General features: G+C 37.4%; 1 protein-coding gene across 1 annotated transcript in view; it reads left to right on the top strand.

The window, feature by feature from the left end:
* LOC119785164 (atrial natriuretic peptide receptor 2) overlaps positions 1–22,071 on the top strand; it is a 131,770-nt gene that overhangs the window by 46,995 nt on the left and 62,704 nt on the right. Inside the window, exons 6-7 of the mRNA XM_038287617.1 lie at positions 264–399; positions 3,434–3,518. Coding sequence (XP_038143545.1) covers positions 264–399; positions 3,434–3,518 — 221 coding nt within the window. The remainder of the gene's footprint in view (positions 1–263; positions 400–3,433; positions 3,519–22,071) is intronic.

Here is a 22,071-nt window from a genome sequence, read left to right as displayed (position 1 = left end):
AATATTCATTGTGTTTATATTCAGCATAAATGAAATACATATTAACACGAATAAATAAAGGGTGCTCAGCCGCTTGTTATAACTTTATGTTATAACAAGTTTATAACATTAGAACAATGTCTAACAGTCGTTCCGTGATGACAGCCACAACAGAGCTAGCTTCTTGATTTAGTTTTGTGGCTGTAAATATTATAGCTCAGTGCTGCTTACGTAGATTCTACCTTTGGAATTGTGTTTAACTGTGTTTTTCTCTGATGGTGCAGGTTGTGGCTTACTACAATGGAAGTGCCAAAGACATTATTTGGTCCCAAACAGAGAAGATCCACTGGCCCAGTGGTGGACCACCCCTGGACAATCCCCCCTGTGTGTTTTCCTCAGACGACCCTTCCTGCAATGATGGTAAGATAAAATGAACACCTGTTCCAACTTATTATAATATCAGCTTCTCAGAAAGGCATCATTTTTATTTGCATCAGCTTGCATCAAGTTGTGTTATTAAAAAACCAAAGGCATGCATCATCGGTCTGTTCTGCCCTTACTTCAGAAGTTACGATAGAGATAACTTTGTCAGAAGTTATCGGTATCTATAACAGTGGTGTTTTTCTTTGTTAATTTAATCCACTCCTTGGGGAAAATCAGCAAGAGAAAACAAAGTGCTAAGAAGGAGTGTCTCTCTCTGTGTATATAGATCTACCTGCTCAGCTGACAGCTGGCTAGGAAAGAAAAAAATTGGTACAAGACTGAACTATAAGGGCAAATGTACAACCCAAGGAAATAAAACACTAGTAGTGTAAATACCATATTCAGATAAAAACAAAACAGAGCAGGATAATAAAAGAAATTAATAGGTTTTTACATAGAAAAAACAGACTATTCACAAAAATACAGATGTAATGTTACGCTCAACTGTGTCAGGTTTTATTAAAATGCTCATTTTGTTTCAGGAAAGACTGTAGTGAAATTCAGTCTTTGTTGAGACAAATAGGAAGACTGATTGTGATTTCCATCTGCTATTATATTTCAAATGTTTAAACTAAATGCGAACATTAGGAGTTTACATCTCCATTAATCCAGTTCTTGATAACTTCAGCTTTTTTAAGGGGTCATAGAATGCAAAACCGAGTTTACATTGTCATAGATGAATAACAATAGTTCAGGGAGTGAAAAAGACGTACAGAGAAGTTGAAACCCCATCTGTCATGATTTTATCAAGAGCTCCACCATAAAACGGGCGAAAATAAACGAAGCACCCAAGTTGACGTAAACTCTGTGATGGTGCCTTATTTGGTTCTGGCCTGTACTTTTGTCAAGCCCCAAAATTGACATACAGACTAGCCAACTGGTTCACTGGCCCAAGGTAGTTGGGGGATGTGAAGTGTTGACTGCTCTTCTGCTGACTGGACCAGACCTCAGCAGAGAGTCATGAGCGGCAGGCGGGGGGAAACATGGGGCTGCCTGTGTCCAGGCTACCGTCACCGGGTCGGGTTCAGTTGCTCCATCCCCCGCTGGCTCCCTGACCCTGTCTGCCGGGGTTTCTGGACCAGCCCCAGAACTGACGGCTCAGTTCGAGTGCCCGGTATGTTTCGCTAATCCCGGACATTTTTGAAATTCTTCCCGGGATCATCCTTTCATCCTTCCGGTTTTTAGGTATGAAAAGTAGGACATGTCAGGAAAAATGAGGATATCTGGTCACCCAACCATATCAACAATTTGATATTTCAGTGAGTGAGTGCTTGTTGCTGTGATGCGTTTTTGTTCAGCAGGTTTGCTTGTTGTAAACCAACCAATCAGCACACAGCTCATCTAAATATTCACGATCATACCATAAAATGAAGAAAATCTGTCGTTTCATTCTAGGGCTTTTAACCAGGCTTGCATGAGGGCTCATAGAACAGCAAATAGGCCATTTTCAGCCCAACCACTGTTACACACCCTATTCAGAGACCTTAAGGGCCAGCACCAAATACCCTATATACCATTCTATGACCCCTTTTATGTTACACTTAAATTGTTTCATATTATCAAATTTATTTTAATACCTGACAAAGATAACGTTTATAGAAAAAAAGCAATTTCTACCATCCATGTCAAATGAGAAATTAACTAATAATGTCCTCAGCCAAATTCAGGACTGATTTCTGTCTGACCTGTAGATTCTTAAACTCCATTTCAAAAGAACCTGTATGACAACATGAAGTAGGCTAATTAATCTTTAACAACAACACACTATGTCTGGATCTAAATATATTAAAAAATATTTTTTTCATCTAAAAAAAAAAAAGAAATGGGTATATGATTGTACACTATTTAAAGAAAAACTAGCTAAAAATAGTCGACATAGGACAGTTAAAAGGCGAAAACCATTTCAGTTCATGAAAAACACGTTTCTTGATATGAGGCAGATGAAATCACTTGCTCTCTTGTTCCCGTTTTTTTCCCTCCGTCTTTTATGATATGCCAGCAAGACAACAAAATGAGCTGTGATCCCTTACAGATGGTCTAAGGAGCACAGTCCAGTCAATATCTCTTGGTATTTTTTAGCAGATGTGAAGCACTCAAACTAAATCTGCACAATATATTCCAAACAAATCATTATTGCAATTTCAGCGTATGAAATGTTTTTATTGCAGATGGATCGCAATAACTGTATGTTAATCTATTCCATATTTTACAAACCTGTGCTTTTAATGGTGTTCCAGTTTAAGCCAGCTGGACAGATTCTCATGGCAGCAGAAGTTCATGACAGATAGTAATGACACTGATCAAATGGTAAAGGTCCAAGATTGATGCAAGCACAGATGGGAACAAAAACAGAGCAGAAAACAGGCATATATATCACTACTGACATCCTCATCCCAATATTTACTAATGTTGTCATTGCAAGTCTTTTTTTTATATTGTGCAATCCTTATCCAGACCTTCTTTTAAACACCATCTTTGCTGAACAGAAAGCCCTCCGCTGAGGCAGCACGTCTCAGATTGCTGCATACCATACAGTCCGTTAAACCATATATATGTTTTATTGCTTTTCTTCCCACAGTGGGAACTCCACCTTGAATTCTGCACATATTTAACCTGCTATAAAATGTAGATAATTATCTTAAATCCACATTTAGTTTCCAATGGCAATAAATTAAAACTGTTTCTGTGTTTGTGTGGAATCATGTGTGTGGGGGTGTTTCTATAATTAGGGCTATTGGTTTATGCAGTGATTTACAGCAGCGCTTAATTAGGGTTTTAAATGCAGGGATGTTAGAGATGAGCAGTTCTAGGAAATCGTTCTGTTGTTTGGTTTTCAGTGGTGCAGCTGTACTCCACAGCTGAACATTTTCACAGCTCACAGATTTCTCCGTCTTTGAGTTCTAAGAAACCATCAATGACATCTGTTGCACATATGTGACTGTGATTCCTTTTATCCTACTGTTGCTTCCAGGTCAGCTCCCAGTTCTGGGCATCGTTGCAGTGGGTTCTGGATTAGCGCTCATCATTTTTGGAATCTCCAGTTTCCTCATTTACAGGTGAGTTTGATTAACACTCATGCTCCCTGTCTAGCTTATCCTGTTTTCCTGCAACAACTTTAATGCAATTTTTATTAAAAGAAAATTTTGGTTTAGTGACTAAGAAAAAACAAAAACAATGTTTGATTGAGGTTTAGTCTCTGCACTGGTGTGCTGTTTATGCAGTGCAGCAGCAGCTCAGCAGGTGACTGTGCGAAAAGCAGTGGTGAGGTTTGCTTAAGCTGCAATGTGAGCTCATACACAGGCCCCCAAAAGCTGTCACTCTCACTTAATGATCATTTGTATGTTTTAAAAGATCCTTTTCTTTTCACCTTGGGTTAAAAAACAGGTTCTTCTTGGAAAAAAAAAACAGGCTGTAAGGACACGGAAATATTCTTGTTGATTCATTTTTACTGAAGTCTGAAGAGATACTTTAAAGCCTTTAAATCCAATTTTGGTTTTTATTTTAAATACAGTGAATATAATACAGAGGATTCAGCTTTGTTGTTGGTTTAATTTTGAATAAATAAATCTTTACAGTGTGCAATAGTGTTGCATTATGCAAAAAAAAAAAAAAAAATCAGACACATCAGACTTCATTATCTCTAAGATTTGTGTATGAATGAAAAATTCACAAACATTTCAATGTAACTTTAAAAAGAATTATATATTTTTTTCTTTAATTTTGTGATCCTAATGCCACTAATAAGCAGCTAGTTTCTTATTTGCAGTAAACAGAATTCAGAGGGAGATACTCCACTGTTGGATTGTAAGATTTAAATCAATCCAGTGCTGGTATTAGAGCCAGTTCCTGGCTGGTTTCTTAAAAGAACCTGTTTGCTTTCAGCCACTTGTTCCAAAAAAGTAAATATAAAAAAATCCTCTGGACTTTCTTTCCAAGTTTGAAGACGTTTTTCTTCCCATCCAGGAAGCTTTCAATTCAAAATGTCAGAAATAGTGTTGAGTTCGAGGTTTTATACAGTGAACAAAGCCTTCCTTTGGCTTAGAAAACATGCAAATTGAAATGGACGAACGGGTCCACCCCTTTTGAATGGGGTTGAATGGTTTCTTTTTTAACCCTTTTATACCCGATACCTGTCTATGTCTCTGAAAGGGGGCGGTCGGAATTGTTGGCCTGGTCCCGTTCCCCTGTATGAGTGTGGGGGCTGCGATGATAGCGGAAAAGGATGGTAAATGGCATGTACTTATATAGTGCCTTTATTCAAGTTAGGAGACTTGACCAAAGCGCTTTACACTACATTCATTCACCCATTCACACACACACTGATGGTGGCAAGCTACATTGTAGCCACAGCTGCCCTGGGGCTCACTGACAGAAGCGGGGCTGCCGTACAGGAGGACACAACGACACTGAAAGTCGGAGTCGGGGCTTGAACCATCAACCCTTCGATTTCAGGGCAAACTCCTACATCCAACGCCACTGTCGCCCCTAAGGAGGATAGCCTCAATTGCTGAATTACAGGTTTTTTAAAGCTGAAATCTGAGTCCATCCCCTCTTCAGCTTTTCAGATTTCAGCTTTAAAAAACCTGCAAAGCAGCAATTGATGGATTTGGTTTGAGAGGGGTCCACTCTATAAAGCCTTGGACTCAACTCTATTACTGACATTTTGAATTGAAAAAGCTTCCTGAATGGGAGCGAAACATCTTAAAACTTGGAAACAAAGTCCAGTGGATTGTTTTTTTTTTTACTTGTTTGGAATGACTATGACCTGCATGACTGAGAATCCTCACCAGCACTTTCCACCACTTGATAGCCAAGTAAGAGTCATGCCTTTATAAATATCTCAACCAGTTATGTTTGATCCCTCTGTTTCATTCTGACCTTTTGTAAAGTGCTTAAAGTTAATTATAAAATTTCCTTATTTCTCTCAGTGACCTTGCAAAGAGATGCCCCATTATTACATCCTAAATTATCTTAGACTGTTATAAACAGAAAACAGTGCTTGTAAACACTTCTCACTAACAACTTACTAGGCTCTTATATACACAAGCAGCTGGAAAATAGGAATTAAACACAGAGAAAAAGAATATATAAACAGAACTTCATCATTTTAAATGACTAATACTATAAAGAAAATGAGTCTGATGTGGTTTTCATACATTCAGTTGACAATAAACCTGACCTGCTAAAACTTATTGAAAGGAAGATGTGAGACAGCTGGTGTCGTTTTGGCACAAAAGTCATACCCATTGACTCACTTTGTTTTTTTATGAGGTCAGAATTCTGCCAAAAGTGCATGCGAGTCATAAATATTTGTGCGAGCAGTTTTACTTAAAATACACACACATAAACTGCTTCCTGCATGGATTTTGAACTGTTTATGCATCCAGTTTTGGTGCCATGAGCCCTGCAGTATATCACACACATGAATGCATGTACCTTCTTCTACTGGTGTGTAAATCTGTCTGTATGCTAGTGTCAACTTTTGCCACTTAGTAGTAGTAGTATACTGTCTGTGAATTGATATTTTTCCTCTTCCTTCCTAGTTGCAGCTAATAATGTTAGCGGAGCATCCTTTGGCTACCAGCTGTTCTTTTCAATAGTCGAATTCTGACTTTATATGCACCAACCATCTCCGTCATAAACCGGCAATTTTATAAACACAATGCTGGTCACAAAAATAGAAATACTTTACAGTAGATGCAAACTGATTGTAAATTGAAATGTCTGTGTTGAACTATGAATACGTGTTTAATCAAGCCTCACTTTCCTCAATAAAAAAAAGAAACTGTGAAGCAAAATGTAAAAAAAAAGTTCAAAATTTAACATTAACCAAAATTTTAAAAGCATATGGCTACTTTTATTAACAGCATATTCACAGCTTGGTTAAACTAATTTATTTAATGATAACTTCACAGATTTTTAACTCATTTAGAGAATAGCGATTAGCCTAACAATGCTTTGCAAACACTACTTGCTGGAACTAGAAAGAAAAGGGTGGTAACCATGGTGACAAAGTTGACAATGGGGCACAGATTTGATTGATTGATTGACTTAACTGATGTCACAGTAGAGAAATGTACTCGTTACATCGGCTCAAATAGTCAAAACAATGAAGAAGGTGCCAAAGGAAAAAAAAGGTGTATGGAAATATATACAGTATATACAATCAAGTCAAGTGGAATCAAGTCCACATACGAGCAGAGAGGCTACCTGTGCATAAACAGCAAGCCACAAGCCTAGAAGGAGTCTTGATTCATGCGTATGATATAATGGGGGCCTCATTGTTATAAATAGGCATGCATAAAACAGTCAAAATGCAATGACAGTAGTTTACATGCCCATGTTTCCATTAAAACTGTCAGTATTAGTATTAATTATGCATGACGAATTTTAGCAGAATTATGATTATAGTATTTAGTTTTTTATTTGACGGATAGAAACAGAAGCAAACTAAGCTAGTAATCCAGGTATCTATAATGGCCGTTTCTCAATATGTGTACTTGTGCGTTCTTATGTGCTCGTGAAACGTCATCAGCCTCAGCCCTCGTACCATTCCAAATCACAAGAACACAAGACCGAGAACTTATAAAGTCCCCGGATGTTGTTCTCACCCCTCCCTGTTTACAGATTATGCATCCGAGCAGAATTGTCCGTTCTTGAGATTGACAGCTGTCCCAGCATGCACTGCTGCAGCAGCAGCTTCCAGTGGAGCGCTCACAGAGCTCAGAGAATTAAGTTAAAAGTTATATTTTTTGTTGCGGCTGTTCAATAAAAGTATGTTTTAAGATCATTTTAGACGAGAACGTTATACTTTTAAGCATCGCTATACGTATGTCCCATTCACTAATTAGTGCGTAATAGAAAAAAAAAGTTCCGATGTTGGGAGGACCGTGGCAACCAGCGGAGCGCCCAGGCTAACCACAATCAGAGCTAATGTTAAAAGGACCGCAGGCTATGATGGCGATTTTTTTTGTTCATTGATTGGTGTTAATTATTATTCTCGCACTAAATGAAAGAAGTAAGAATTTATTATTATCTACAGACTAATAATAACAGGAACCAAAATGCAGCTCCAGACGAGCCGAGCGTGTGGTGACCTCACAAGTACACACTTCTTTTCCAATTGACCCATATTTATAATCCCGTTCTCCCGGAGTCCACACTTTCCTATGTTCTTCTCAAGAACATTACTTGGCGAGGACACGAGTCCATACACGCGTTCTTGTGAATTGTGAAATGGCTAATTTTTTGATTGGCTGCTGTTTCCCAAGATCCCGCCTCCGGTTCTTTCCTCTGGCCTTGCAGCTAAATGGGCAGCTCCAGTTTTTGGTGCTTGGGCCAGGATTTGTTTGAGTGGAAACAGAAAGAACCAGCTGGGTTCTGGCACCAGTTGAGCGCTGGGAATATTTTAGTGGAAATAGGTGCCCTAACTGAAAACGCTTTTTCTTCATGGTTACAAATAACTGGGATTTATGCATTGAAAGCAAGCAAAAAAAAAAACAGACTTATCATAAAGAGGGAAGAAAAAGTAACGTGTTTTAGTAATTTTAACATCTTAAGTACATTTTCAAAGTGTCATAGAAAAGTTATCTTTTTCTTATCATGCTTGGTAAGGGGGCCACACTTTTGAAACCATTTCTCCCCTTGTAAACGGAGTATATGTATGTATTTTAAAGTATAACCTGAGCTTCTCCTTCAAATTAAATGTTTTGTAAATCAGATTAAGACAATACATTCAGGAAGCATATGATTAAGACTACCTGGTTCAGTCTGTTGAGGGAGTCCAAAAAAAGCATAATTAATGTATTTAAAGTTTGCATTACTACTTCGACCGTCCTGCAGACTGCGCATTTAGTTTTCTGCGGTTTAAATTTAGAAGTAATTGTGTCCCGAAGGTTATGTAATTGGGTGTTTTGCTAAGTGTTTAACTTGTGCCTGCCGCCTCCAAGCTATTCAGTTTTATGTGTGTGTTTAAGGAGAAATAACAGCTTGCTGCTTGTCTAATGGATTTAACTTTCTGCTCAACATTCAGCTGTAAAAATAAACAGAAACAAGATTGTTTCAGCGTCCCAAGTGGCGCAGTCTACATCGTTATGTAGTAGAATTAAGGCTTATTTAATTACACCCCAAGTAAATCATGCATGCCCCCAGTAATTAAACTCCTGGAGGAATTTTTAAAGCCCTAGTTAATGTCATGGTTAATATATGCGAGGAAGGAAGGGAAATTTATGTTTTTTTTTCTTTTTCTGGTCACGTTTTCTGAGTTTTTGCAGACATTTAGTGCTAACCTAAGCTTGTAAATTAATCAACCATTAAAATGAGCTGATTTATAAATCACTGCACTACTAACTAATCACACCGGTAATCTGAATACGTGTCCAATACTGACCATTAACACAAACAAGTGTTAATCACCAGCCAATCAGAATGGATTTTGATCAGAGGAGTGGCAGAAGAAAGATGGAGGAGCAGCTATCCAAGTGAGGTAATTTCACCCAACATAAATCCAACTTAATTATGCCCCCTGAAAAATAATTTCACTAACATTTAATTTGATCCAGAGAGTGTGTTAACTCTCAGTAAATTAGCTTTTGCTTCTGTTTTTTCCTCTTTTCAGCTCACAGTTCAGCAAGCGCTTCAAGGTTTCCAAACTAGGTAGCTAGTTTACCTGAAATCTTGTCTGGTAAGTTTACTTTTTTAAAAGTTGTTTAAAAATATACATAGTTTTTTTAGTTTGTGTTGTTAAAAATAGTATTTCCTACTTTTAAAATGTATTCCAATTTCTACAAAAAAGTTTTCTCAGAGGTCTGGATTTTTGTCCTTATTATCCAGACATTTATCTCAGAATTCAGAGAATTTTTTTCACAGTAGATTAAAACTTTTTTGTCACACTTATATCATTCAAGATCATCTGAGAAGATGCAAAATAAGCGGTTTTCTAATATTAATTTGATTTATTAAGGGAAAAAGATATCCAAACCAACTTTGCTTTCTGGAAAAAAAAAAAAAATAATTGGGTTTCTCTTTAACAAAATATTTTCGTGGGAATAGATAAATATTTTGTGGGATGGAATTAGTATTTCGCGCTCATGCTGTGTGTCTTTTTTTGCCCCATGTCAGTTCTGGGGCTCCATACATAAGTGTTTGTTCGTTGTTTTTGAAAGCCCCAGTCTAAAATAATGTATTGCACATGAGTGAAATGTCTGAACTTTAACTAGGCCACTCTGAATGTCTAATTTTGTCTGGTGAGGATTTTTTTGCTGTGCTTCAAGTCCTTGTTCTGCTACACACCCCGACATGCCTCCTAAACTGATGACTGGACTTCCCCCTATTTCACTATCAGTATAATAGTTTTTATTTTAGTGATTTAACAGATCGGCTTGTGGATCACCAAAATATGTTTTTTTGTTAAATGTGAAGCTGAGCTTTGTTGTCTTTTCGGTTAGCAGTGGTTTTTGCCCTGGAACAGCAGGTCTTGATGCTCTTTCTTATTTTTTTGCAGTTTATAATTCTAATGAAGGAGAATGCGGAGGTCGTTCTCCCTGTGCATGCATGGGTTCTCTCCGGGTACTCCGGCTTCCTCCCACAGTCCGAAAACATGACTGTTAGGATAATTGGCTTCTCGAAATTCTCCTTAGGTGTGAGTCTGTGTGTAAATGGTTGTTTGACCTATTTGTCTCTGTGTTGTCCTTTGATGGACTGGCAACCTGTCCAGGGTGTACCCCGCCTCTCGCCCATTGACAGCTGGAGATAGACCCAGCACCCCTCATGACCCAGCTTTGGAAAAGTGTGATGGATAATGGATGGATGAATGAAGAATGGAGATTAATAGTTGACAGTAGTAGATTAAAAAGAATCAGACTTAAAGGTATTTTGGAGGATTTTCATGAATTATTTTAAAGACCCGCCTTCTCCACTTAAAAAAAATGCACATGCACAACCCTGTACCCGCTCCTGAGAGGGAACACCTATTAAATCGCCTCGTGCACTCTCTGTTTAAAAGTTGCTGTTCTCATAGCTCATAGAAGCTTACTGTGCCCGAACATCTGCCCTAACCCCTACATCCCTCAATCACTATATAGAGTGGTAAGGGCAAGGCAAGGCAAGGCAAATTTATTTGTATAGCACAATTCAGTAAAAAAGACAATGCAAAGGGCTTCACATGATTAAAATACAGGAAAATAAAACAGAATCAAAGCAAGTAGTAAAAAAATAAATAAAATAAAAAATGCAGAAACAAAAAAGAATATTAAAAACAGTTGGACTAAATAAAAAAAAAAGTTGAACTAATGATGTTTTAGTTGAACTGTTTAACTAGAACAGTCGAAGGCAATCCTAAACAAATGTGTTTTTAGTCTTGATTTAAAGGAACTCATATAGAGTGGAGACCATATAGTGGACTTTATAGTGAACTCAGTTAACTTACCGTTCGGATGGATGATCGCTCCCCCCGTTATTCCACTGCATGGTGCCTGCGCCATCTTCGTTATTATTCGCCGCTATCAGGTAGTGTCAGCCTATGGCGACAGCGGGCCGCTGTGAACGCAAATCCCATTATGCTTTGCGAGGAGATTTCTCTGTCCAAAGCATTCCAGAATATTTTTCTCATACACTTTGTAGACAGTTTTTCTCTTTTGACAATCAGCCATTTTCAAAGAACCGCGGCGATAAAGGTGAGCTTCAATGACTGTCTGAAACCGTACTGTAGCTCACCACAGATATACGCCTGAAAGTGCACATGCGCAGAAAAAGATAGCTGACGGATAGCTGATTTAGTACCACATATAACCATGGCTCAAACTGACTTTTTTTAGGTGAAAATTACATAATTGGAGCCTTCAAACTACCAGGAAATAGTCAGATATGATAACGTCATACATGCATTTAAACTGACTTCAAACCTGTTATATTGGGACTGAAAAAAATACAACCTGCATCTGTTGGATCTTTCTAATCATGTCCGTTTGATTCAACATTACTGTTTTATGTATTTAGAGAATATAATAGTGTTCTGTACATGATATGAAAGATTTGCATATTAGAGCGCATTCAACTTAACTTGATTAAAACCGAAGGAATCAATTTAAGTTTACCCATGACAGCAGATTTCCTTAAATTTAAAATAAGTTCACATAGTGAAATGAACCAAAACCTGCTACCGTTATGTTATTTAAACTTTTGTTATTTAACTTTACTAATCGACAGATGTGTCTTCATGTTCAGGAAGATGTTCAATAATGAACCAAAATGTATATGATTAAAGAGAAACTCATTTTCCTGAAAAGATCGTCTCCTCTGGTCACACAGACACACTCTTATCTATAAATGAAATAGTTTCACATTCTAATTTATTGTAACTTATTTATAAAATGTAAAAATTGTAACTTTCCCCTCTTCTTGAACTTTCAGTCTTATTGATATGTATAAGATATTTGTCATCTGTCAAACATGTTTTTGAATTTACATTGTATACCGTATTTTAATGATGTGGACCCCAGGAAGGGGATCCTAATAATAAATATAGAATAATAATTAAGAAGCTAATGGGGATCCTAATAATAAATAAACAAATACACAAAATAAACAAACACAGAATGAGCCATTGGTTCACATGGGTTGTCGCTGCACACAAGCGTATTCTCACCATCAGCTGTCCAATAAACGTACCAATACGATATGTTAACCTAAAGAAGTCAGGGGAACAGAAGATTTAAGGAAAAATAGATTTCAAACAACTTTCTCCATATTTCTGGGTTCAGATTTGAACGTTGTTTCCTGAGCACCAGCCAAATTTCTCATGTAGCGAGGAGACACATTTAGAAATACACACGTCACATGATTGAAACTTGTCCAAATATATATTACCTTAAACCTCAGCCCTGAGTTTTAACTAATCAAATAGTTCTGGGTGAAGTCACCAATTTGTTTTGAAATAAAACAGGTTTATAGATCGCTGCTAAAGCAAAAGGTTGGTGTGCAACAAACATCTATTATTGAATTCAGCAGGTCCAATCTTCTTAGTGAGCAAAAAGATTTCCATTGGATTTTTCTCCTTGGATGAAGCTTAGGTTTAGAGGTGGTTCCGTTTTCTTTTATGACCTCCTGTGTGATTTGTTAATCAGCTTTTTTCTCTTGCTCATGTTGACGTATCGCATCGGAAAAGCCCCATGAAAATGGGAAAGTTCGAAAAAAATTCCTCAAATTAGCAAAATAGGTTTTATACTCATTTGATCTGGTTTTTACGGAAGATGATTAGGGCCACTGGAAGAAAAAAAAAGTTAACAGATTTTAAAATTTTATTTCAGTTTAACATGGGGGAAAAAAAATCATAATTCTGACTTTTTTCTCAGAATTCTGACTTTAATCACAGAATTCTGACTTTTTTCGCAGAATTCTGACTTTATCGCAGAATTCTGACTTTAATCTCAGAATTCTGACTTTTTTCTCAGATTTCTGACTTTAATCTCAGAATTCTGACTTTAATCTCAGAATTGTGGATCTTAATGTAAATGGGCACCATGAAGGAAGAGATGTGGGAGCACCCAGCTTCACTGACAAAGATGTGAGATGTTTGAGAGGGCCAGTAACACATTGGTGGAAAATGACGGAATTAGGCGACTTTTTACGTGGCCGAGGGATCCCCTCAATAATGGAGGAGCAGAAGGTCATTAAAACAAGAGAGCTAGTCTCTAAAACAGACATGGCTATGGCTTGATGCTAACATGTTTGTTATCTGTCCGAATTCTGAGATTATTCTCAGAATTCTGAGAAAAAAGTCAGAAATCTGAGAAAAGTCAGAATTCTGAGATTAAAGTCAGAATTCTGACTTTTTTTTCCATATTGAACTGAAATAAAATTTAAAAATCAGTTAACTTTTTTTTTTTTTTTTCAGTGGCCCTAATCCTCTGCCGTAGGTTTTGGGCGTATGCAAAACAACGTTAATTTACAAAATGGAGGATGGAAATCCATTTTCCGAATAAGCTGTGCCGAAGTTAACTTTTACCTCACATGACTGATCAGCTGTTTCCACTGTCGCCGTCTTGATGGATGTTTCTATTATGCACACATGGCTGCACTGGAAAAAAAAATCTAGAAATTAGTAAATATTTCTCAAATTAAATGCATTTGCCATTAATTTAATTAGGTAAATGAGATGATTTGCCAATGGAATGAGTATTTTCCCTCTTAAAATAAGATATTTAGATAAAATGCACTTGAAATAAGACAATGCAATTGCGTTTTCATATTTTAAATTTAAATTGTCTTGTTCCATTTGCAAAATGTCTCTTTTACCTTCTCAATCCAAGAACAAATGCACTTATTTTAAGAAATAGTGACCTTCCTAAATTTTTATTTTTTCCAGTCTGGAAGCAACATTGCCTTTACTAGCTGGCATGTTAATGTAGGAAAAACTAGCCCGATAGCAATAGTTTCATTTGACCTTTGGACCATGCTAGAGTCCAGTCTTTACTTCCTGTTTATTACAGCCGTGCGGTGTCGCTAGCCGATCCGTACCATCAGCTCATTTGTGCATGTAGATATGCAGATATTCATCCAGGTGCCATAAATAGTGTAATTATGGTACTAAAAGTAATTATTTCTATCACCAAAGAATGCTTAAATACATCTAGAAATATTTAATGATTTCACTTTTTACATTTTCTCTGTTCAACTGCTCCTCTGACATCATCGGACATGCTCATAACAGTCCAGTAAAATATGATTACACTGTGTGTGACTGCAGTTTTGTTTTTTTCTGTCTTTAGATTATGCATTGTACACTCTAAGGTTAATACAAATGAAAGAAATAAAACTCAAAAAGACAAAAAAATCTAAGAAAAAAAGAGGGAAATATCGTAGGATCTCATTCCTGGGATGGATCGTGAACAGACGGGTGATAAAACAGAAAGGATTTAAATGCATTTCCTTTCTAAGAAAATAAATCATTATATTTTTACACAGTGTAGTTTAGTATGCTTATTATTTTTGGGGAGAGAAAATTTTGTTTTTATCTCTTTTATGAAGTAAAATCGAGGGTGACCTGGATGCATATCGGGTTGTGCCTGTGCAAATAGGCTGATGGTACGAATCAGGTAGTTACTGTACATGAAAGATAACGTAATTTGGATGAAGACGTATGACGACATTACGCTTTGCATTGCTTAGACAGATGGAAACACTTAAAATCTGCATTTACTTTTTTACAAGCTTCTAAAAGTTCGTTTAATTCACATTGTATGGAAGTAAATCTGTGTTGCTGGGATTTGAATTAAAAATGCCACTGAAATTTAAATGTTGTATGTTTGTACTTACTGTTTCAGTGTTAAAATATATTCAGAACACATTTTTGACCTAAAAAAAATTCATTGTCATTATTTCTACACAGCTGAAATTTCATTTATTTTCTCTTCAAGCTAAAAATTCACATTACTATTTCAAAGTGATTACATTTTCAATACTTATTTTTCAGTAAAATTTTTTAGTGTTAAAAAAAATCTGCATATAAAAAAAAATCAACCTTTTAAAATTCAATCTCAATATTTTCAGCCTCCTGAGATTCAACTGGCTCCATTTCAATGTCTTAAATTCGTCGTCTAATTTCAGTGTAAAAAGGGAAGGGTTACTTCAGGTCACAGACATCAGAAGGGATTGTGGCGTCCCACACCCAGCCAATCCCGTTACGATTTCTTTGTCACGTGACGCAACGCTTGTGGCACGTGACGCGGCGCTTGTGACATGTTACGCGACGCTTGTGACACGTGATGTGACGCTTGTGACACCTGCCGTGACGCTTGTGACACGTGATATGACGCTTGTAATGTGTGACTTGACGCTTGTGGCACGTGACGTGGCGCTTTTGGTGCCTTCATACCATGGACCCGGTCATGCAAGCTAACGCTAACTCAACTACGCTAACTCAACTACAGAAAAATGAAAGTTATAAACTCACCGTTGAGTTAGCGTTAGCTTGCTTGACCGGCTTGTCATTACCCAATCCGTACCGGAAGCACGATCCGTACCATCAGCTTATTTGCGCGTGCGCAAACAGAATAACTTCCGGTGGCAATATTTCTTTTTTCTTACTTTTTTATTCTTTTGTATTTTTTAGAGGCATGGGTTTCTTTTTGTATATCTTTGTATTTTCGTCAATATTGCATTTTCTAAAAATAAAAAAACAGAAATACATAAAAAAGTTCAATCCCCTTATACGTCACACAGCGTATACAGGTGCTGGTCATAAAATTAGAATATCATGAAAAAGTAGATTGATTTCAGTAATTCCATTTAAAAAGTGAAACTTGTATATTATATTCATACATTACATACAAACTCATATATTTCAGATGTTTATTTTGTTTAATTTTGATGATTACAAATGACAACAAATGAAAATCTCAAATTCATCATATCAGAAAATTAGAATATTACTGAAGACCAATAAAAACAAAGGATTTATAGAAATGTTGGCCAACTGAAAAGTATGAACATGAAAAGTATGAGCATGTACAGCACTCAGTATTTAGTTGGGCCTCCTTTGGCCTGTATTACTGCAGCAATGCGGCGTGGCATGGAGTCGATCAGTCTGTGGCACTGCTCAGGTGTTATGATAGCCCAGGTTGCTCTAATAGTGGCTTTTAGCTCTTCTGAATTGTTGGGTCTGGTGTATTGCATCTTCTTCTTCACAATACCCCATAGATTTTCTATGGGGTTAAGGTCAGGAGAGTTTGCTGGCCAATTAAGAACAGGGATACCATGGTCCTTCAACCAGGTACTGGTAGCTTTGGCACTGTGTGCAGGTGCCAAGTCCTGTTGGAAAATGAAATCTGCATCTCCAAAAAGTTGGTCAGCTGCAGGAAGCATGAAGTGCTCTAAAACTTCCTGGTATGTGGCTGCGTTGACCCTGGACCTCAGAAAACACAATGGACCAACACCAGCAGATGACATGGCACCCCAAACCATCACTGACTGTGGAAACTTTACACTGGACTTCAAGCAACGTGGATGAAGTGCCTCTCTTCTTTTCCTCCAGACTCTGGGACCTTGATTTCCAAAGGAAATGCAAAATTTACTTTCATCAGAGAACATGACTTTGGACCACTCACCAGCAGTCCAGTCCTGTTTCTCTTTAGCCCAGGCAAGACGCTTCTGACGCTGTCTGTGGTTCAAGAGTGGCTTGACACAAGGAATGCGACAGCAGAAACCCATGTCTTTCATACGTCTGTGTGTGGTGGTTCTTGAAGCACTCACTCCAGCTGCAGTCCACTCTTTGTGAATCTCCCCAACATTTTTGAATGGGTTTTGTTTCACAATCCTCTCCAGGGTGCGGTTATCTCTCTTGCTTGTACACTTTTTTCGACCACATCTTTTCCTTCCCTTCGCCTCTCTATTAATGTGCTTGGACACTGAGCTCTGTGAACAGCCAGCCTCTTTAGCGATGACCTTTTGTGTCTTGCCCTCCTTGTGCAAGGTGTCGATGGTCGTCTTTTGGACAACTGTCAAGTCAGCAGTCTTCCCCATGATTGTGTAGCCTATAGAACTAGACTGAAAGACCATTTAAAGGCTTTTGCAGGTGGTTTGAGTTAATTAGCTGATTAGAGTGTGGCACCAGGGGCCATCAATTTTGAACCTTTTCACAATATTCTAATTTTCTGATATGATGAATTTGAGATTTTCATTTGTTGTCATTTGTAATCATCAAAATTAAACAAAATAAACATCTGAAATATATGAGTTTGTATGTAATGTATGAATATAATATACAAGTTTCACTTTTTAAATGGAATTACTGAAATCAATCTACTTTTTCATGATATTCTAATTTTATGACCAGCACCTGTATATTTAAATTTGTTTAAATATTTGATTTACTCTGTACTTAACTATGCACTCCAGCAGTACTGATCCCACAATGGATTCATTTGCTACCTTTCGTGACCTGCAGTTTTTCATTGATAAGGGAACATTTCCCGAAAATTTGGATTTTTATTCCAGAAAAAAAAAAAAATATTTTTTTTTTCTCAAATAAAAAATAATAGAGTGCATTCACTCTATTATCATAGAGTGCATCAGATAAACGTTACGCAATAATATATTCCCAGACTGCTCTTAGCATGTCTGATGACGTCAAGCAATACAATGGATTGAATTTAAAAAGCATCCATTTCTTCCAGAAAAGTCTTCAATATTGTCTTTACAATGTAGTTTAATATTCTTTAATTATTTAAGGATATAGATAAAGTTTTTTCAGTACCGTAATTACATAATTTTTTTGCGACCCGGAAGTTATTCTGTTCGCGCAGGCGCAAATGAGCTGATGGTAAGGATCGGGTTGCGACACGGCTCCGTCATGCTGGTTTTCCTTCAGTATGAGCGCCACGAGTGTCATGTGACGTGACAAAGAAAACGTAACAGGATTGGCTGGGTGTTGGACACCACAATCCATTGCTAATGTCTGTGACCTGAAGTTACCCTTCCCTTTTTACACTGAATTTAGACACCGGATTTAAGACAGTGAAATAGAGCCAGTTGAATCTCAGGAGGCTGAAAGTATTGAGTTTGAATTTTGAAAGGTTAAATTTTTTTATATGCAGATTTTTTTTGACACTGAAAAATAAATATTGAATATGTAATCACTTTGAAATAGTAATGTGAATTTTTAGCTTGAAGAGAAAATAACATGAAATTTTAACTGTGTAGAAATAATGACAATAATTTTTTTTTTTATGTCAAAAATGTGTTCTGAATATATTTTAACACTGAAACAGTAAGTACAAAAAAACAACATTAAAATTTCAGTGGCATTTTTAATTCAAATCCCAGCGGCACAAATTTACTTCCATAACATTGGAGTTGGACGGAAACACGGCTACTGTTCTGTTTTCCTCTGTTGTCGGTAATTTCTAACTGTTGTGTTCTAAATCCTTTGAAATGACTTTGTAAACTTATATTAGATGTAAAATCTTAGCTTACTTCATGTTGTCGGACAGGTTCCATTTGAGTGATTACCTCATTCTAGCCAATCGAGACGAAAGTTGCTTCAATTAAAGAAAATGGTTTGAATATTTTTGTTTCTCTTGATAAATAAACTCCTTAATAGTAAACCCTTTATTTTTATTCACTCTTGTTACTTTTTAGTCTGATAGGAAAATCCCGAAACAATTAAGTGTGACAAAAAAAGCAAATCAAAACATTAAAAAGACAAAGCTGTGTGAGGAAATATACTTTTTAACAGGACTGCAGCATTAGGGGACCTTAAAGAAACAAGCTGCTATTTGTGTTATGGGAAGCTTTGATGTATTTGTAGGTCTGACCCACATTTTGGGGAATTTAATCTCAAACGCAACTAATTTTAGACCGTTTTACACAAAGTATGCCTTTAACAGTGGAAGTTCTTTATTTGATTTTAAAGCCATTGGAATTAGCCTGTTAAATGAATCCAAGCTTTTTTTCTTGTCTGTTCTATCGGCTCTGCTTTAAACTGAACACTAACAAATCACTTCCTGTTTTTGCAGACAGCGGCGGGGGCTCCGCTGATGGACTAAGAGGTGGACGACAGAGCTTTTAACAGCCGCCTTTAAGATCAGCCAGCTGCTCCTGATGGGCTTTTATTTTCACAACCAGACCCACAAATACACCACTAAAATGTTTAAAGTGTTCTGTCACTGTCTGCAGTTATTCAGAACAGACGATAAGCTTACAACCTCAAGGTGCAATTGACATATCTAAGACATACGTGTTTAACTACTATATTTTTTTATAATAAATAAAAATATAATTTCTTAAAGTATATTTACTGCTGTTTTGATTATGTTTTTTTAATGCTTATAATTGTGGTAATAAGTAAGTGCACCCTGTTTCATTACTGGGTTTTCTATGCATCAGGAAATATTGAAAATGATCTTAACTTTAAAAAGCTCTGAACTTATTAAAATATTACTTTAAATAAAATAAAAAAATAAAACACACACATGACGAATACCCTGTGGAAGCTCTAGGATCAGTTCTTGAGATCACTGTAGAGACATTTCAGTTTTCATTTCTTTGTAGTTCTTTGCTTCAGTTTGCTGTTCTGAAGCTGCAGCCACAGCATTTCACCTGGACTTTGACTGGACCATGGATTTTATCAGTCTATTTGTTCTAGATTCGCTGCTGATATTTGGGTCATTGAACTGTTGATGACCCAGTTTGGGCCGAGCTTCAGCTACTGAACATGTCATCTTCAGAATTGACTCCTGAATACTTTGTCAGACACTGCTTCTTATGGAGCTGCTCAGTGTTGCAGTGGGTAGCACTGCTGCCTTGCAGCAATAAGGTTCTGGGTTCGATTCCTGGCCTGGGGTCTTTCTGCATGGTTTGCATGCTCTTCCTGAGCATGCATGGCTTCCTCCCACAGTCCAAAATATCACTGTTAGGTTAATTGGCATCTCTAAATTGTGTGAGTGTGTGTGTGAATGAATATGAAACCTGTGATGCAATGGTGGACCCTGCCTCTCGCCTGTCGACCCCACTTGGTATTAAGCATGTAAAGAAACCAGTGTGGTTTCCTGGGGTCTGTGCCTGCAGAGCAACCCACATCATTACCACCCCATTGTGCTTAACGGTTGGTGTAGGGGTGTTTGTGCTGGGTCTGTGTTTCTCCCATACTTCTTTGCATGGCCCATCTTCTCTTTCCCGGAGAACCTAATTCAAGAAGTCTTGTTCATTCGGGGGGGACATTGCAGACTTAAGTTATGCTGCGTTTTATTTTGTAACAGGCATCTATTTACATGCAACATTTCAACCGCATCCAGTCATTGACTTGCAGGATGAAGATGTGCACATTTGCTGCTGTCAACCACTGAAGTAAAACTCTTTCCGGATTAGCGGACCAGTTTTCTCCTCTATAATGAGCGCTGTTGTAATTCCATCCTGGACAATCCCAGGTTGGAATGACTTTATAGTAGGAGCAGCTTGCTGCCTGCTAAAACCCAAACGGAAAGGGCAAAGTTGTTCATTTGTTTTTAACCAAATGTCAACAGTATCAAAACTGTTTTGTTCTGTTTTGTGATCTAAGGTTAGATTTGAAGAATTTCAGCATATCAAAAGCCCTAAAGGTTAAAACCCAGGTGCTGAAACGGGGTGTACTTTCTTTTAGTTTCCACTGCAGTCTGAGATACCCTAGAGAATGTCAGTTTGGAGGATTTGTATCTTTGTTAGATTACTGCTTTATTTTCTAAAATAAAAGAGAGGAATCGCTGATTTAACAGGAACTACTTCTGATACATGAACTAATTCTGGTGTAAAATGAGTAAATCAATAACAGAGGTGAAATAAAAGGAAAATATGTATTAAATTATATGCTTTTTTTCTTTGATTTGTGAACCCTGAAAGATTTGAAGCAAGTAATTGTTAGATTTTTCCAAAGCAATTAAAAATGTATACTTTAAAATAAGACCAATGCACATCCAGAAAGGTAAATATAAACCTTTATGAGTATGACTACATGTGTTCTGATGTATATTCATTGCTCTATTGGGTAAATAAGCCATTTTTTTTATTTAACAACTTTTTTATAGAGTAAATGAGTTTAAATATAAGCAGCTGGTCTGTCTGGTGTTCTGGCTCCAGTGTGGAGTCTGCTGGGCAGCGGGAGTGTGAGGTGATGTTGAGCAGAGTAGCTGCAACTTTGTTGTTTTAATAGAGGGGGTCGGTCCAGCAGGAAGGTATTCACAAATGGGACTGGTGAAACAATAGGCCCAGTGTGGAGCCCCACACTTTGCCCCTCTGGCTGCCAGAAGTCTCTAAACAAGACCCTTTAAATAGAAAATTGTTTGGTGGTAGTGGAAGGGGTCTAGAGGGGATTCCTTATTTAACATCCTCCAAATGCTCGCAAGCATTAGCATCTCATTCATGTTGCTGGATCGCCCAATGATACTAATTTGTTCTGGTGACATAGTGGCAAAAAGACTAATAAAGAAGTCACCTCGTGGGCCAAATTGGCTGGAGCTCCGGACGGCCAAAACAGGGCGACATGTAAACGCTGTAATAATTTCCTGCAGCCATCTGGAAGTGTTTTACACCTTTTGGATTGTCTTGGAATGCCTTAGCTCTGCTCATGTTTCATGGCTTGGTTTCAAGCCATGAAAAAAACCAAAAAAAAAACCACTACATTTTCCTTACTGGATCAAAATAAAGAAGGAAGCAAATAAAAATGAATCAAGAGATTGTGCTTTGGAGCTTTTGTGAAGGTTTTATTTCTGAATATTTTCCCGGGTGCAAATTATTAAATGTCAAGCAAGCAGCAGCTCTGGTGAGATTTACCTCAGATGTGTCGATTTGCTGGAATGCTTCTTCTCCCGAAGGCTTGCTAGTCAGGCCGGTGCTCAAAAATAATCCTCAAACATGTCAAAAATATTACTGACAAAGAAAATGAGGAGATGAATTAGGCTGGTTAAGCACTGCAGACATGTGGGCGCGTTTTGTCATTGTGGAGCAGTTTTTATCCCAATCTGCTGAAATTCGACCACTAATTATCGACCGTAGGAGAGAATATTACAGAAGGCAGCTGCTAAATCATTTATCCAAACAAACATGTTAACCCTGTTGTAAGGGCAGACATATTAATAGGCA

Source organism: Cyprinodon tularosa, unplaced genomic scaffold, assembly GCF_016077235.1.
Source record: "Cyprinodon tularosa strain WSP-4 unplaced genomic scaffold, ASM1607723v1 ctg241, whole genome shotgun sequence".
Classification (NCBI taxonomy): Eukaryota; Metazoa; Chordata; class Actinopteri; order Cyprinodontiformes; family Cyprinodontidae; genus Cyprinodon; species Cyprinodon tularosa.
The sequence above is the reverse complement of the archived record's forward strand: the minus strand, read 5'-3'. Positions and strand labels throughout refer to the sequence as shown.